General features: G+C 36.9%; 1 protein-coding gene across 1 annotated transcript in view; it reads left to right on the forward strand.

Moving 5' to 3' along the window:
* The window catches only part of LOC134529638 (uncharacterized), a 139005-nt gene that overhangs the window by 95130 nt on the left and 27110 nt on the right, over nt 1–16765 (forward strand). The window contains exons 6-9 of the mRNA XM_063363943.1: nt 2290–4432; nt 6967–7142; nt 14200–14366; nt 15979–16165. Coding sequence (XP_063220013.1) covers nt 2290–4432; nt 6967–7142; nt 14200–14366; nt 15979–16165 — 2673 coding nt within the window. The remainder of the gene's footprint in view (nt 1–2289; nt 4433–6966; nt 7143–14199; nt 14367–15978; nt 16166–16765) is intronic.

The following is a 16765-nucleotide window of genomic DNA, read 5'->3' on the forward strand; positions in this document are numbered from 1 at the left end:
ACATAGAGATATGTTGTATTTAGTTATTCATTTGTTAGTTTTTTTTGTATTTATTTCTTTGGCTCTGTAGATTTCACACAGAGTTGAGTACTCTGGGATATAGAACATGTATATTGTTACGAGTGGAAAATCAAGTTTGAAAGAATAGCGCACTTAATTAAATACAGTTTTATTTTCTAACTCTTTATCAACACAATTATGTTATAACAATTTACCTGTCCATAAATTAATAACTTTTTCATTTAGTCCACAATTTACTGTCCCCTCTCTCTGGAGCTCAGCTCAACATTGGCTCTTTATAATGCTCGTCTCTTGCCACGCACCTCTGTCTCAACATACTGCCTTGCTCTACTCACTCGTCTGCCACACATATAACACTGTACCAGCTTCTCCGGTCCCCGATGATTCAATCATCGTACACATAGCCCGTAGCTTGTCATCCGCTATTGCTTACCAAGGGGTACTCACCTGTTTCACTTCACTTCACTCACCAGTCTCGCACTCACTCGCCTGTGTTGCCTTCAGCCTCTGTCATTCTCTTGCCGGGGATGGGCATAGTCTTATATACTTGGGAAGCCACACTTTGGAAAGGCCTCGTAGCCCTCTGAAGTGTTGCGTCGTCATAATCCTCGATTTAACACTCAAAGCTGTGAGAATGATGGCATCCTAGTTACGCCACTTGACACAGTTGGGGCTCTGGAAACAGACAGGTGCCACTCTAATCAGATAACCATGTAGCGGGGTGACGGGCTCTACCTGTCTGGGAGGTAGGGCCTCCCTTGGACCCCCTTTTGGCCAGCCGGTGGCCCGACTGGCCTGCCTCGTTGCCTCGCCTCGCCTCGCCTCTAGTATCCTCGCACATGCACATATACACACATACACCATAAAGATACACACAATCGTATATTACTATTAACATGAATTTTAAATATAAGTTAAGGGAAAAATTGTCTACTTAATTAAAAAATACAAAAAAAACCTTACATGAACCAGTGTGTACAGAAGAAGGGCATAAATTACGTCTTGATCACACATAGTAAATTTCTGTGCAAAATAAAACTGTGGTAATAAAGACTTCGGTTAAGAAACAAAACCATATCTATTTAACCACAGTGTAATTTTTCATCTTCTGTTAGGTTAAAGAATTCTTTCAAAGAGTAGGAAGGATGTTCTCATAAAACTTGTTTATGTGTATTTTTAATTTTTATTATTATTGTACTGTATACAACTGCTTTAAACATTACCAGCTATTTTGGTTAGCAAAAAACAAGTCTAAGCTATATTTGTATAAGTCACTCATGTGCTGTCTTTATTATTTATTTATCTGTAAAATGTTAAGGAAATAAGGCTTGGTATGAAAAAGAAAATAAATAATTTCATTTTTTTTGTATTACTTTACTCTAACTGCTATTTATGCACATTTTAACACAAAACCTATTGTGCATTTGTTGTTCTGTCACAATTATTTTTTACTAATACTCACTAAGAGTTATTTAATGGGTGTAACAATTTGTGCAAGAGTTTGTAAATATCATCACTTGCACAACTCTATACACCCATTATATTTAACTTAGTAAATATGGATTGAACATATTGACAGAACAAAAAATGCAAGTCAGGTATAATGTAAATTTTTTGTAAATAGCTCTAAAATAATATTAAAGATGAGAAAACAAAAACCAACGTAGCATGTGAGATTAATTTAGCAACACAGAATTTGTGACTGATCAAACTGCTCATGCCCACACAATAAGTAACGTAAAAGTTCCTAATATTTGATATTCAATTTACTCTGGTGACCATGGGTGAAAATCTGTAGGATTCGCAGGAGGGGCCCGTGCAATAATGTTTATCATTCCCATTTCTTAATAATGATTTCGTAAGCACAAGCGGGCCCCCTCGGAGAGGGGCTTTTTGATTCCAAGGAGGGGGGCTTGAGCTCCCCTGGACACCCCTGGGATCTACGCCCGTGCTGGCGACTAAACACAATTATTGTGAATTTTTATTTTGCAAGGGAACGTTAAATAGCTCAGCATCTTATGATGCTGTGTCACTGGTAATATAGATGTGTTTTTATTTTAATAATTTCTGTATGATAACACTATTTCTGTAGTCCTATGTTCTGTTTCTTTTGGGACTTGAATATGTTTATGTAGTATGAAACTTACATACTTAGTGTACAGAAATCTCAACAGAATATTTTTCAGCATTTTAAATGTACACAAAATTAAATAATATTACATAAACAAATAGTGTAAACAGATTCAAAATGAACTTGATTGATTCCAGGATGTTGCAATGGCACCACCTCCATCTACCACACCTACCAGCAGGAGTAGTTCTGTTCACTTGGACAGCAGCACTGACAACTCCTCACTTTCAAGTAATCTCAACAACGGAACTAAAGCTTCTTCTGTATATGGTACTCAGAGCGTGAGCAACAGCAGCGCCAACAGCAACCCTACTGGTCACCCAAACGCCTTGCCTGGATACCTGCTTCATCCCCCAATTCAACAACAAGCACAACAACACCAACAGAGTTCACAGAACTCTAGTAGGTATCCAGGCCAAGAGACTATGGTTGCGTCGGCTGCCATCATGGGGGAAAACATGTCGTCGGCATCGTGGAGTGCAGACACGGAGAGCAGTAGATTGGTGTGGGACCCAGAACAGAGTGGTACAGTGCCTAAAAATGAAGCTGGAAATGTGTACAGAGAACCTGAACAAACTGGTGTGCAAAATAGTGTGCAAAATGATATGTATCATGAACGTGTTAATTTGAACAGTCGTTTAAAAACTATGATTTTAAACAAGCAACAGCAGCAGCAACAATCTCAACAGTTGAATCATCAAATGCAGCAGTACAATCATCAAGTTCAACAGCACCACCTCCAGAGACAGATTTCTTTAGAAAATGTAAATAGAAACATTGATGGAAGTGGAAGTTCTGAAACAAATCTATCTAGTCCGGGTGAACATAAAAGTCACAGGTCTTCCCAGTCTCTGTGTGCATCTTCTAATGGCTCAGGTATGATAGTGCAAAATGTGGATGGGATGAACCAAATAATGAATTCCTCTCAGTCCAACTCTGTGAACAGAAAACAGATAGACACTCAATCTTCCAGTGAGACTAATTTTTTAGCCAAAAGCCACCATCCTCAGAATCGCCCATCAGTTCTAACATCTGAGGGTGGTGGCTTTCCATGGGATTGGGTAGGGGCAAACAGCACAGGGGGTGAGCTAATTGACAGTGGAACTATTTCTGCAATGGAAAATTTCATCAAATATGCATCATCAGTAAATGACCAGCCTGCATCTGTAGACCATAGAGTATTAAACATGCCTTCAGTAAGTGCTTCTATGAAGAACACACTGTCTTATAGTGTTTCAGATCCCACATTACAACAGAAGAGTGGTCAAGCTACAAGTCAAAGTACTAATGGCAACTTGCCACGAGTTTCACAGAAAGATTCTTTGTGCCCAGGTAGTGCCATGCAAGATCACAGTGAGCTAAACTCATCGGCAACTCTTGAAAATTCATTTAAGAACAAAAGAGAAAATTTAACTTCAGCAGCTTCGATTGGTTCCTATAAATTTAATGATAAAAGTTCAACAGAAATTGATGACAAATCACTTCAGAAACAGATATTTGTTACTCCTGATGTCATTGACTTTCATGATGCTACATTCTCATCTACACATGATAGCGATGGAATGAACACCAGAACTGGAAGAATGGCAATGAAACAGTCAGATGTTTATTCAGTCTCTCCAAGATATGAAGATGTGCTAAAAAATGAAGATAAAAAATCACTAACAGATTCTTCTTGTTTAAATAGCTATTTGTCTCAAAAGAATTTGAATAACAGTACACTAAGTTTGAAATTAGAAGAACCGAAAACATGTGGTGACACTCTCCATTGTCAAAAATTTGGTTCACGTACTGGTATAAGTGATTCTGAAGATGAATCAGAAATGACATCATTATGCACAAACAGTAAAGGAAACTATTCCAACAGTGATAAAAATGATACTGGTGTAACAAGCAATAATAGTACAGGAAAATGTGTCGACAATGAAGAAGATGAAAAATTGGCTATTAAGATGGATAAATGGTCTTACAAGTTTCAAGGAGATGGTGGGCCAGCAGTAATAGAGAAGATGCCCGGAGCGTGGTGCTGTCGTCAGGGAGGAATTGAAACACCAACTCCGGAACACTTGCGCGATGGCTGCTGCCAAGGTTTCCAGACTGCAGATGAACAAGATATCAAACAGCAATGGTCACCTCAGCCAGATAGCAATGTTGAGGACTGTAAAAACAACAAGGTTTATGGCAGTATGTCTGCTAAGGAGTTTCAGGATCATTTAGAGCGACTCAAGAACAATGTGCGTGCGGAAGTGCCAGATTGCAACTGTTTTCCTCCTGACAAATGTAAGTAGCAATTTTCTCTCCTTTCTGTAATATTTTTTTAAAATGTTATTAAGTTTTTTTATAGAAAATTATTCACGACCCCTTTGATTTGGACTCTTCAACACTACCATGCTTTTCAGCTAACTCAGCGATGGCACACATTCAAACTAGCTTTACTTATTTATAATATTACCTGCGTACCTTCATCTTGTGACTGGTAAGTTTGGCAATGACCCCGAAGACAGTATCTGAAAATGAAAATCCTTAGTTTTATTTGAAAATAGTTACATTTATGATGTTACGTATTAGTTTATTCCAACTTACATACTATTTTGAGGGCTTAATATTTGAGAATTGAAAAAGGATAATAAATAATACATCAGAGCATGAATACACCGTGTTTGTGGGAAATATTAGTTAAAGATTAATTTCAAGCTCTTCGCTCAACAGCACAAAAAAAATGCCAAACAAAATCAAATGTCACAATCACAATACATGTCGCATGTCCTTAACCTGCGCACTCGCATCCCTACCATTACACCGCCTGCCGCCGCACACGCCCAGGTGCTTTTTATACTTTAATTTTTAATCAATCAAAATAATCTAGGTTTTCATGTTTTATCAGAAGAGCTCTACTAATGACTACCAATTTTTTACATTTATGTGTTTTTTTTATTTAAGTACCCTTTCTTCTAAAGACTTTGTGTTGAATTTGCAAATAAAATATTTTGATTTTATCTTGTCTTATTTATCGTCTTAGATACAGAGAAACTACATGTTGTGGCTCTCTAAACAATTGGAGAATCTGTTTACTTAATATTTGGCTCATCTCACTAGAAAATCTGCCGACCCCTGCAATAGTACGACCATGTCAGCCGGTATTCTTAGGTGTAATGGTTAGCTATGAAGAACTACATTTACCTTGTGAGAATATTAAATGTTTATCCAGATTAGGAAGATACGTGATTGTTTTCAAGAAGTTGACCAGTCAGGGCATTTTTGTCGCAAAGTTTGCATTTGGGCTTGTGACCACCAATATTTAGGCACATGTTGTAAGAATGTGTGTCACATCGTGGTAAATAAACAAAACAGTAGCAAACACTCGACACAACTGGTACCAGTACTACCTTTACTTGAAAGACAGGCAGCAGACAATTGGCTTGCCACTGTCTGCCGCAGTGTGGAGAGAAAAAGATAACATAACTGCATTCCCAAACTTGGGAACAAGGTTTTTCACACGTGAAAAATTCGGGAACAGGCATCGAGAATTGAACTGGGAACTTTTAAAACCTCATGTCAGTCATCCTAACCACTGGACCACTTGGTAGAATGACATTTACCTTATTTATAAAAGTTATTTGTTTGAAGTATGCATTTTTATGCTTATATTATACACCAATCCCACACTTAGCATGTCTTCAAATTGCACGAATTCATTTAGCACAATTTTAATTATACTGCCTGAGTCTTGAATAGCACGTCTGTAAATTTCACTTAGGACAAAATCGTGTCAGGCAAAAATAAAGTCGGGCATGATGTCACAAAATCTACAGTAAACAAGAGATGTATCGTGGCATACAGTTAGCCATATGAGGAGGGGGGGGGATCTGCGTGCAGGTCTGACTACTCTATCGGCTGTTGTACAAACATAAGCTATGGCAAGTTAAGTTGCGGCAATTGGGTGTAAAGGACCAAATGATTTTATGTCTGCTCGTATGCCGCCAGGCTGTACCGATGTCACCCAGCCCCAGACCGGGCCGTGAACTTCAGTCTAGCCAGTGGCAGAGAACTCTAGAGCGTAATGCATTGTGTTCAAATATTTGAGACAAAACTAGAAGTGTTACGGCGAGCAGAATGTCATAAAGGCAACAGTTATGTTGGTCGCACTTAGTTTTAAGCAAGTTAACTGTGTGCACAATCATATATATCATAAATAAGGACTCTATCAAATGTTTATATAAGTCTGATGCTGTTGATGATTGTACTAGCGGGAATACATTTGACATTAGATACCGGAACAGAAATGAATAGATGATTCACATGGAAAAGGTTGTTAAATGAATGGTGTAATGAAATAAAATCACGGCCTTACAGGATTGGTGTAAACCAGGCGGTGACGCGAATAAGCACTTTAATTTTAAAGTCCATAACTACCTATCTCCCGTTACACTGTGTCGTATTTGTGATACAAAGTATTTGATGGTAGGCTTATAAAGATAAATGGTGTGACATATTTATCGCGGAGTGTTATCCTACACATTTATATTACGTGAAGAATATTTCCTTGCATATTTTGGAACACACAAAGTAAATTAGTCTTGCTATTTATGGAGACTAATGCTTCATAATATGCGATTTTGAATAACACTAACTTTTTTGGGAATGCATTAGTCGTTCTAAGTGAAAGATTGGTGTACTTATATATATATATATATATATATATATATATATATATATATATATATATATATGAGTGTATGTATATGTGTGTGTATATTTGTATATATATGTGTGTATATATATAGTGTTGGTTACAAATGTGATTGAAATTGCAGGTCCTCCTGAACCAGGTTCATATTACACACACCTAGGAACGGCATCGAGTCTGACAGAATTGCGCTCTGACCTAGAGAAGAGGACCGGACTGAAGGGAAAGGCTTTGCGGGTGGAGAAGGTCATGTACACCGGGAAGGAGGGGAAAACTACTCAAGGCTGTCCGCTAGCCAAATGGGTACGCAGAGATCTGTTTCTACACTGTAAAAGTGGTTGTCACTATGTGACAGAAAACGTTAATTTAAAAAAAAAAATTCTTGACCATTTTGTACTGAGCTCTAGTCATAATTTTCGCAGAAAGGACTCAAGAATTTATATTTTGTGTGAGTAGAAACTTACAACAGAGTTAATGGTATTCAAAATAAAGTTTTGGTATTACTCAAGCAAAGTCTAAAAAATATGTAGATAAATGTTATGAAAAGGAATGTTTTTTTTTTCTTTTCATATTATAGTGTACGTACTAGAAATTAGCAAAGAAAAATAGGACAAAAAGCCAGAATGTATCATCTTGTTGCTGCAACTTGGACAGATTTTATTATATTGTTCTTATTTGCTATTTATTGTTGCATGAATGATGAAGGAAATGAAGGTATGAACAACACAACCTATGTGTGCCATGCTAGTGTAATGGTTCCTCACACAATATGCGCCTCTTGCATGTTAGTTAGGCCTACAACTGCAAAGGGTTGTTAGGTCACACAAGCACTGCTGCTCGATTTACCAGGGTTGGCAGCAGTGGCGGATTTACCAGTAGGCTGAGTAGGCTTGAGCCTAGGGCGGCAGATTTTTGGGGCGGCAAATTTGGGGACCGATTTTTTTTTTGCTACCTCATAGAAATCAAAAATATTTCTGCATGACGATTTTCTGTTTTCTGATGTTTTACAAATAGAAGTCTGCAACAAATTTTGCCGATGACTTTCCCCTCTCCCTTGTCATTGTACGTTCCGTGAATCCGTGTAGCAAACTTCCATATTCCAGAGTAAAACAGCTAGTTCGCTAGTCAGTAAATGCGAATTTTAATGGACAAGGCCTCGGTTGGCACTACACGCCCAAGACAACTATGGTCCCGGGAAAAATGTGACTACCCAAGGTCAGAAGGGCCCCTCCGCCCTCCCTCCGCCGCTATCCCTTCCGCCAGACTGTCCCCTCCCTTCTCCTAGTCCGCCTCAAGGGTCGAACCGCGTCATGTCGCGGGTGGGGCGGCAATTAGAGCTGTTACCTCGGGAGTCGGGACCACAGTTGTCTTACGCGTGTATTGCATAACGAATTGATATTTCTACGTAGGTGTGTCGTGTGGACTGTTATTTTTCGAAGTGTTTCGTGAATTGTATCATTGTATGAATATTTTCACAGCACCGGTAAGTAAAAACTTTTTATAATCATTATACATTATAATAAAGCATCTGTAACGATAACGAATAAATTTATTGAAAAAGCCCTGCAATAATATTTTTCATTTTGAAGCTTGGAACATGGTCACGTTAAATTTAGAACATTTTCATATTAACTATAAATAGTATTCTAAAAGATTGCTCATGGTTATCTTGTCATTTTGTCTTTTTCAATGAAGCAAACATCAAAAAATAGAAATAATAATTCACAATAAACAATTCATCGGAAACCATGCAAAGAAATTTTAATTTTTTCGTGATAGCATTAAAAAAATACGTTTTTACGTTAACTATTTATTATGTGAATTCTGAATGAAGGATAGGGGTGAGCAGGGTAACGTGGCCATCCTAAGATAAAACGATACATAAATTGTATATTGTAATTAAAATCAAAATATAAAATAACCCTTCAATAATATAGTTTTCGTACAATCAAAACACCATTAAAATGTAAATATTGGAGCGACTCATGTTTGTTTTTTGTTTGCCCGTCGCACTAATCGGGTAAATGATATGACATTTTTTTTTCATTTTTCTTTTATCTTAAGGAAACTAAATCACGGGATACCATTTCCGGCCACCTGCACTTGTTTGTGAAATATGAGCCGTCCTTGAGATACTGCCACCTTATCTGCCAAGCCTCTCCTGCTGGCAAATTTTTGTGTAAGGTCGTTCCCCACACGAAAACAACACACACATTGCAAAACACGTTAGAAATTTACAGAGTAGATTAAAAAAAACGTAAAATGTTCAATAGTTTGTTTTATTATTTAGTAATACATAAATAGAGCTAAGTATATACAGTTCGGGCAAAGTGAACATGCGGTGGTGGCTGGCCACTTTGCCCTCTGAGACGCCATTACAAAAAAACTAGCAAAAAAAAAGACATCTTCTACAGTTATTAATATGTGGTATTAAAGTTTAAAACATGCTAATTTGGATAGGCTATATTAAATAATTATGGCATTACTGTGTATTTAATAATGATCAACAGTAATTATTACTTACCTTACATGTTACATCAGAAATAGTAAAACCAGTAAAACCTTAATAAAACAAATAACTTTCACTGCAAACAGACCGGGTGCTCTCAGAACACTAATGGCGTCTCTTACAAATGTTTCACATCCTCGCTACCAAACTTCATCACTCTCCAGCTGAGTAACAGCCAATGGCCACTTTGCTCGCTCTGGCTACGTTACCCTGCCCTCCCCTATCGCTGCTTGTGTACGAAAAATAAACTTGTTAATTTAATCCTTTCCATTTCAGTTCCTGAAGAAAAAATTGTGAAAATGAGTGATGGGAGAAAGCGACTTAGTGGAGCGGAGTACAAAAAGAAGGCCAAAATAAAAAAAGAAGAACAAGAGCAAATTATACGAAAAACCACAAAAATTGACAGTTTTTTTAAAAATGAAAATTGGGTCGAAAAAACGGGAACTTCAACAATGCAATCTGGAAAGGATGAAACGGACTTTAATTCTGCTGCCCAACTGTCATCTGTTGAACTATCGACTAAAGAAAAAACTGATGATTATGTTCTTGACGACGAGTGCTCCAAAATTGAAGATGCCTCTCAGACCGAATCGTTAAATGATGACCAAAAGCAAACAACTGTAGATCAAAACAAAGATCCAGCTTTATGGGAAATTAACGATACTTTAAGGGAAATTATTGCAAGATGCGGCTTTTATCAAAACAAGTCTTCTGACTTCTCTAAAAGTGGAAAACTATATGCTGATCAACGTCGTTTCTTGCCAGTGAGTATCTTTCAAAGAAAAATGAAAAACAATGAAGTGAAGGACCGAAATTGGCTGGTTTACTCTGAAAGTAAGAGTTCCGTATATTGCGGACCATGTTTAGCATTCGGTCCATTGGAGAATAAAACTCAGTTCGAGAACGAAGGATTTAATGACTGGAAAAATGCAGAACACCGAGTAGCTCAGCATGAAAACTCTGCGCGTCATAAATCCAGTATCCTTAGTCTGAAAGCTAGAAGTGCGATTGATGGTCGAATCGACAATTTACTGCATTTGCAAATTGATGAAGAAATTACTTATTGGAGAAATGTTCTGAAAAGGGTTGTTGCTGTAGTGAAGCGGCTGTGTTCAAGAGGTCTCGCTTTTAGAAGAAAAAGTGAAAAGTTCGGTGATCCACACAACGGAAATTATTTTATGATTCTGGAACTGTTAGCTGAGTTTGATCCTTTCTTAGCCAGTCATATTGAACGATTTGGGAATCAAGGATCCGGAAGTACCAGTTACTTATCGAAGACCGTTTGTGATGAATTTATACTTTTGATGTGCCATAAAGTCTTGAAGCAAATTGGAGACGAGATAAGAAGGGAGAAATACTTTTCCTTAATCATCGATTCAACACCGGATATAGCACATGTGGACCAGCTCACCTTCGTGATTCGGTATGTTTTAGAAACAGGAGAACCCTGTGAAAGATTCCTCAAGTTTTTGCCCTCAGTGGGACATAAAGCTGAAGAAATGTTTGCTGCCATTACTTCGGAACTAAAAACCTTGGGTTTGAACATTGAAGACTGCCGTGGACAATCGTATGACAATGCCGCAAATATGTCTGGCATATACAATGGCTTACAGGCTAAAATTCAAAGTCAAGCACCGTTTGCTTTTTTCGTTCCTTGCTCTGCCCATTCTTTAAATTTAGTGGCAACTGCGACTGCTGAATCTTGCACAGAAGCTTGTCGATTCTTCATGTTGCTCCAAGAAATATACGTTTTTTTTTTCAAGTTCAACACAACGCTGGAAGATATTGATGACTGAAGTCGGAGAAGGCAAAACAGTCAAGAGAGTAAACCTCACACGTTGGTCAGCTAGAGAGGATGCATGCAGAAGTTTGAGAGATTCGTGGCACGAAGTCATTAAAGCTTTGGAAACAATCAGGAATGACTGCACCGAAAAGCCTGTCACAAGAAATGAAGCAATGGGAATTCTTTCAAAATTAAAAAAACTGGAAACAGCGTTAATGGTTGTTGTGTGGAATGTTTTTTTGGAAAGAATAAACAAAGTAAATGTTCAAATCCAGGCTTCTACCGTAGATTTGATTACTGTAGCCGATCTTTATGAATCTCTTCGCAAGTTTTTCGTAGAGCAACGAGAAAACTTCAAGTATTTCGAAGAAATGGCAATGGAATTAAGTGCGTCGAAGCAGTACACAAAAGACTTGGGAAAAAGACAACTGAAAAGAAAAAAATTTGCTGATGAAACACCCGATGAAGAAATGAGTATGACAGCGAGTGATACTAGCGATACTTTCAGGGTTAATACATTTCTCGTCATCATTGATAGACTCGTATCCGAATTAGAAAAAAGGAAGAAGGCATACGACAATTTCAATGAAAAATTTTCATTTCTGACCAAAATGAGCGAGTTATCATTATCAACCCTTACGAAAAAGGCACTGTCCTTAGAAAAAATGTATCCTAATGATTTAGAGACTGAGTTGGTTCAAGAATGCATACATTTTCAAAGCCACATATCTTCGCAAAGCATTCTGGTAAAACCAGATTTTACATCATTACAGAGTCTATCTTCGTTTCTGCGAAAACAAAGTTTGCAGAACGTTTATCCGAACTTGGACATAGCCCTTCGTATGGCCTTATGTACACCAGCGACAAATTGTTCGGGTGAGAGAAGTTTTTCTTGTCTAAAAAGGGTAAAAAATTATCTGAGATCGACCTTGAGCCAAGAAAAATTAAACGCTTTAGCACTTTTGTGCATAGAGTCGGAATTAATGAACAATATTACTTACGACGATATAATCGATGATTTTGCCAACAAAAAATCGTGCAAAAAGGGATTGTAACGAACTTAATCTAGGACATGAAAATTGTAGAGGCAAGGGCGGCAAAAACTTTGCAGCCTATACCTGGAAAATTTGTAAATCCGCCACTGGTTGGCAGCACTGTGAAGTGACATCTTGTGATTTAAGCACCTGGGAGGATCCATCCAACAGTTGCCGTATAAATCCTGTATAATTAGCATAGGCAGCCCCATCACTCACTCCTTCATAACAGAGAAGTTTTCTCATTTATATATATTGTAAACACTAATGTAGACAGTAAGAGTGATGTAAATAAGAAATTGATGGTTTGCAGCATTGTAATAAACATACCTTTTAATTCATGCCAGCTTATCTTCAGGGTTACTACGGTATAGAAACCGAGAAAAGTCTGGGAAATTAAAATGGTCAGGGGATACAAGAAGTCTGGGAAAGTACAAAATATTTTTGGACTTTCTAGTTATAACAAAAAATTAAACAGGAAATTCAGTTCTCGCCAATATTTAGGCACCTCAGAATATGCTAAAATGTTCAAAATCACAAAATTCTGTTTATTTTCCTTCTTTTCATTGAATCTCAGAACCTTTTACTATAAATATGGAGTTTAATAAAGAAAAGAGTTTATTTAATGTTTGTATACAAGTTCGATAGCCTATATTTGATAGTTTTAGGTGAATCGATAGCAATTGTTTACAAACATGTGTATGTATCTTAAATAGCCTTTATTTTGCCATGCTGCCATTTATTTTAATGGGCCTGTGTCCTCTGTCAACATTAATTCAATACGGAATTAATTTCCATTATTTCAGGAGATTAATGTTCTGAAGAGTTATTAAAAAAATAGAAAAATAATTGTATTGTGAGCAATAAAATTCCAATTTATATCTTTCTTGGTAGTATGAGATCAAGAATGAAGTGTTTTGAAGTAAAATATATACTGACATTCTATAATCCGGTCAAATCGCTAATCTGGCATGGCTGTGGTCCAGAAGTGGCCGGATTAAAAACCTTTAGCTGTAATAAGTAGCTTGAGCCTGTCTTTAGCTGTCTTTTGCAACTTTCTCTCCATTTGCCAGATAGGCCCATGCATACATTTCCCCCCTAATACAATGCTGTTTCTTTAACACTGAAAATTTTATGTGCAAATTAGTTTTCATCTTCAACAGTTTCAACAAAGATTTTTACTAACTCTTGAGCAACTTCTCTATCTGTGCTAGAAGATTCAATTGAGTCTAATACTATGTTAAAAATATTGTGCCTTAAAGTAATCAAAAGAAACTTTACTTGTTTAGAACTGTGAGACAACAGCATCCACTTATCCTACGTGTTGATTTCAGTCTTCATACAAACTTTTTGCTTTTTCCTGATTCACTTAGACAAGGTAATGTTTTTTTGATATTGGTTCTCAAGCTACATATCAACAACTATTCCATTTAAAAATGCTTTATCTTTTTAAGCAATAGGTGTATAGTCTGCAAAACATTTCTAGCGTTTTTAATGCAGTTCATAATTTTGACATTATCCTTAACAATTGAACACATCATTGAACACCTTAAATTAAAGACACGCCCGATCACTACTAGTGATTCAACACTTTCAGAACGCCTAATAATTTCCAACTTTCTCTTTATAGTATTTATATTCCTATTCCTGTCTTTTACTGACTATCACATTTTCTTTCTTTTCAGTTTTTCATTTGCGATTCTCATTCACAACTGTGTGCTTAACTAACAAATAAATACTCATATTCATTTACCAATTTTTTTACCTCTACGCAAAGTAACCAATATTTATTTTAATGCTACATTATACCAAACAGGTAAGTTTTCATTTCTGTTAAGGTGTTCTGCGTTTTGATAGCTTTATTACATGTGGCAATATACAGATATTTTAGTATTTACATATGTGGGAGACTCCAAGTTGCTTGCATGAAAGGAAAATTATAGGTGGCAATACGTTACATTCAGTAATACAAATTGTGTGAGATTTTAACTACGACTGCCTGTATTTGATGTCTGGTTCGTGCTCCTGTTTCAGATAATCCGTCGTGCAAGCCTGGATGAAAAAATATTATGTGTGGTAAAGCACAGACAAGGGCATAAATGTCCGACAGCTTGGATTGTCGTTGTCATGGTGGCTTGGGAAGGTGTACCATCCACTGAAGCAGACAGAGTTTACAACTTACTTACACACAAGCTAAACAGGTGAATACATTCAAATTATTATTTACATTTCTTAGAAATTTTAATTTAAAAGAACCACATTTTAAAATACCAAAGAAAACTGGCATTACAATGCTAAGAATAAATATTCTCCTTTCAAATTCCTAAGAGGCTTTGTAACAAAGTGGTAAGAGTGCATGCTTAGTAACCTCTAGGGGCGTAGTTGAAATATTGTCACTGAGAATTTTTTTTCTTTTTTAATAATATTATATGATAATATAATAATAATGTTGAATAAGCTCAATAAGGTTAAGGTTTGTTTGTAGGAAGTATTACGGACTGTTTTCAGTCATTTAAGCAAAAACAAATATGCAAACATGTATGTTGTGTTATGTGTTTTAAAATGTTTCAGGTTAATAGTTTAGTAATGCCATAGAAGTATAGCTTCTAACATGTGTGGAAACTTTTATTGTATAAACTGTTAGTGAATTTTAACAAGATGGGCAGTGTTTTAATAATATTCCTTGTCCATAGCCAGGGTTTTATCGGAGCCATTTCAAATAGTTTAAAATTTCCCGTTGTTTTGTGCTGCTAATTGCTCTCTGCATTTGATGGTAGCATGGAACGTTTACAATTCAGGAAACGAATTTAAGTGTGGGCGCAGAAAGTATGTGATTGATCCATAAATTTTTGTATTTGAAAAGTGACTATTTTATTTATCAGTTTATTTATAATGCTCAGCATTATTTCAAAGAATCCTACATTAAATTTTGTGTCCGAGCATACGACATCACTCGCTCTTGCACGGAGTTGGCCAACACAATTGTTTACGGTGAAGTGGGCATGGCTGGGAGGTGCGGCATCTGTATAGGTCTGCACGTGTCTTGTAACACAACTTCAGCACACTTGTCTCTGATTAACCAACTTCAAGCTATTCTCATTCAAACGTGGTTCATTTTTCTCTGTAAGTGCACTGAAATATTTTTACTCAAAAAGAAGATACGCTCTAGATTTCATCATTTTAAACTTCCGTCTGTGGTGTACACACTTCATTACATTTCCGTTGCTTACTAAGATTTTACCCTCAATGCACCTAAAGAAGTATAACTTGAACTAGAGACCACAAATTGGCCTAAACATTTGGCACCAGACTTTATTTATATGGCTTGTGGTGTGTCCCATGGAAATTTTCCCAAGGCTGTACCATTGCAAATAACTTGTTATGCACCTTAACCCTGACTGGTTCAGAAAGCCATTTACGAGTAAATAAATAATAAAAATAGCTTGTTAGTGACACAGTAAACTGTGCAGGACAAGACAACAAGCAGTCAGCTGTGTGCAGCTGCAGAATTAAACATGCATGCTGACAGGTCAGGTGCTTGCTTTAGTTCTGTAAGTTTCATGTTACATTATAATTCACTATATCGACAACCATTTTCACTGTATTCAACATTGTGGAATTTTACTGTATTTTTTTACCATCAGCATTTCTTGCCATAATTTTATTATTTGGGCATGTTAAAATTATAGCTTTGGGTAGTCAAACATTTGCTGTAGGTATCCGACAGATGGTCATTTACTACCTGAAAGTAATGTGTTTGGTGTGATCGCTTTAATGAATTAGTAGTGCTTATAGTGTTTACTTGTCAATCAGGTATGGTTTGCCCACCACTCGACGCTGTGCCACAAATGAACCTCGCACATGTGCTTGTCAGGGCCTCGATCCAGACACGTGTGGAGCATCTTTTTCATTTGGTTGTTCTTGGTCTATGTACTACAATGGCTGCAAGTATGCTCGCAGCAAAACTGTCCGCAAGTTCAGGCTTTCGGTCAGGTCTGAGGTAAGATTGTGTGTATGCTACAAATTTCTGTGCTCTAATGGTAACTTTAGTAATTATTTATATTGTAATTATGTACTATAAATATGTTAGTCATTTATGTTATACTGTTTCTGTTTATATTATTTTTTTTTAAAGTAAAATAGAGAAAATATAGTACACCTGCAACAAATTTAAGTTTTTCTAATAGTTTGATACTATCGTTCAGGAGAGCTGGGTGGTCCCACAACATCAGAACAATCTCAGAACTTCCCGGGAGTATTATAACCTAAATTCAACTAGAAGGAACATTAATAAGATTTAGAGTCAGAAAATCATTACAAAGGATCTCAGGTAGGTCAAGGGTGGTACGCTACCATGTGATTTGCTCTTCTTGATGCAACAACTACTAAAGATAAGTCCACACACTTGCTGAAGTCACAGTCCAACCATCAACACTGTTCTTGGCTACCCCCAGATCAGCATCTGATGAGAAACTCTTCCACCGAGTCTCCAAACGTATTGCTTGCTGCAAAGACAAGTCACTCAAATGATCACTCAGGGTATCAGAGTCTTTTCGGGGTAACATGACTCTTCATTGTTTTGCCTGAGGAGAGATGAGTT

Source organism: Bacillus rossius, chromosome 2, assembly GCF_032445375.1.
Source record: "Bacillus rossius redtenbacheri isolate Brsri chromosome 2, Brsri_v3, whole genome shotgun sequence".
In the NCBI taxonomy this organism is placed as follows: domain Eukaryota; kingdom Metazoa; phylum Arthropoda; class Insecta; order Phasmatodea; family Bacillidae; genus Bacillus; species Bacillus rossius.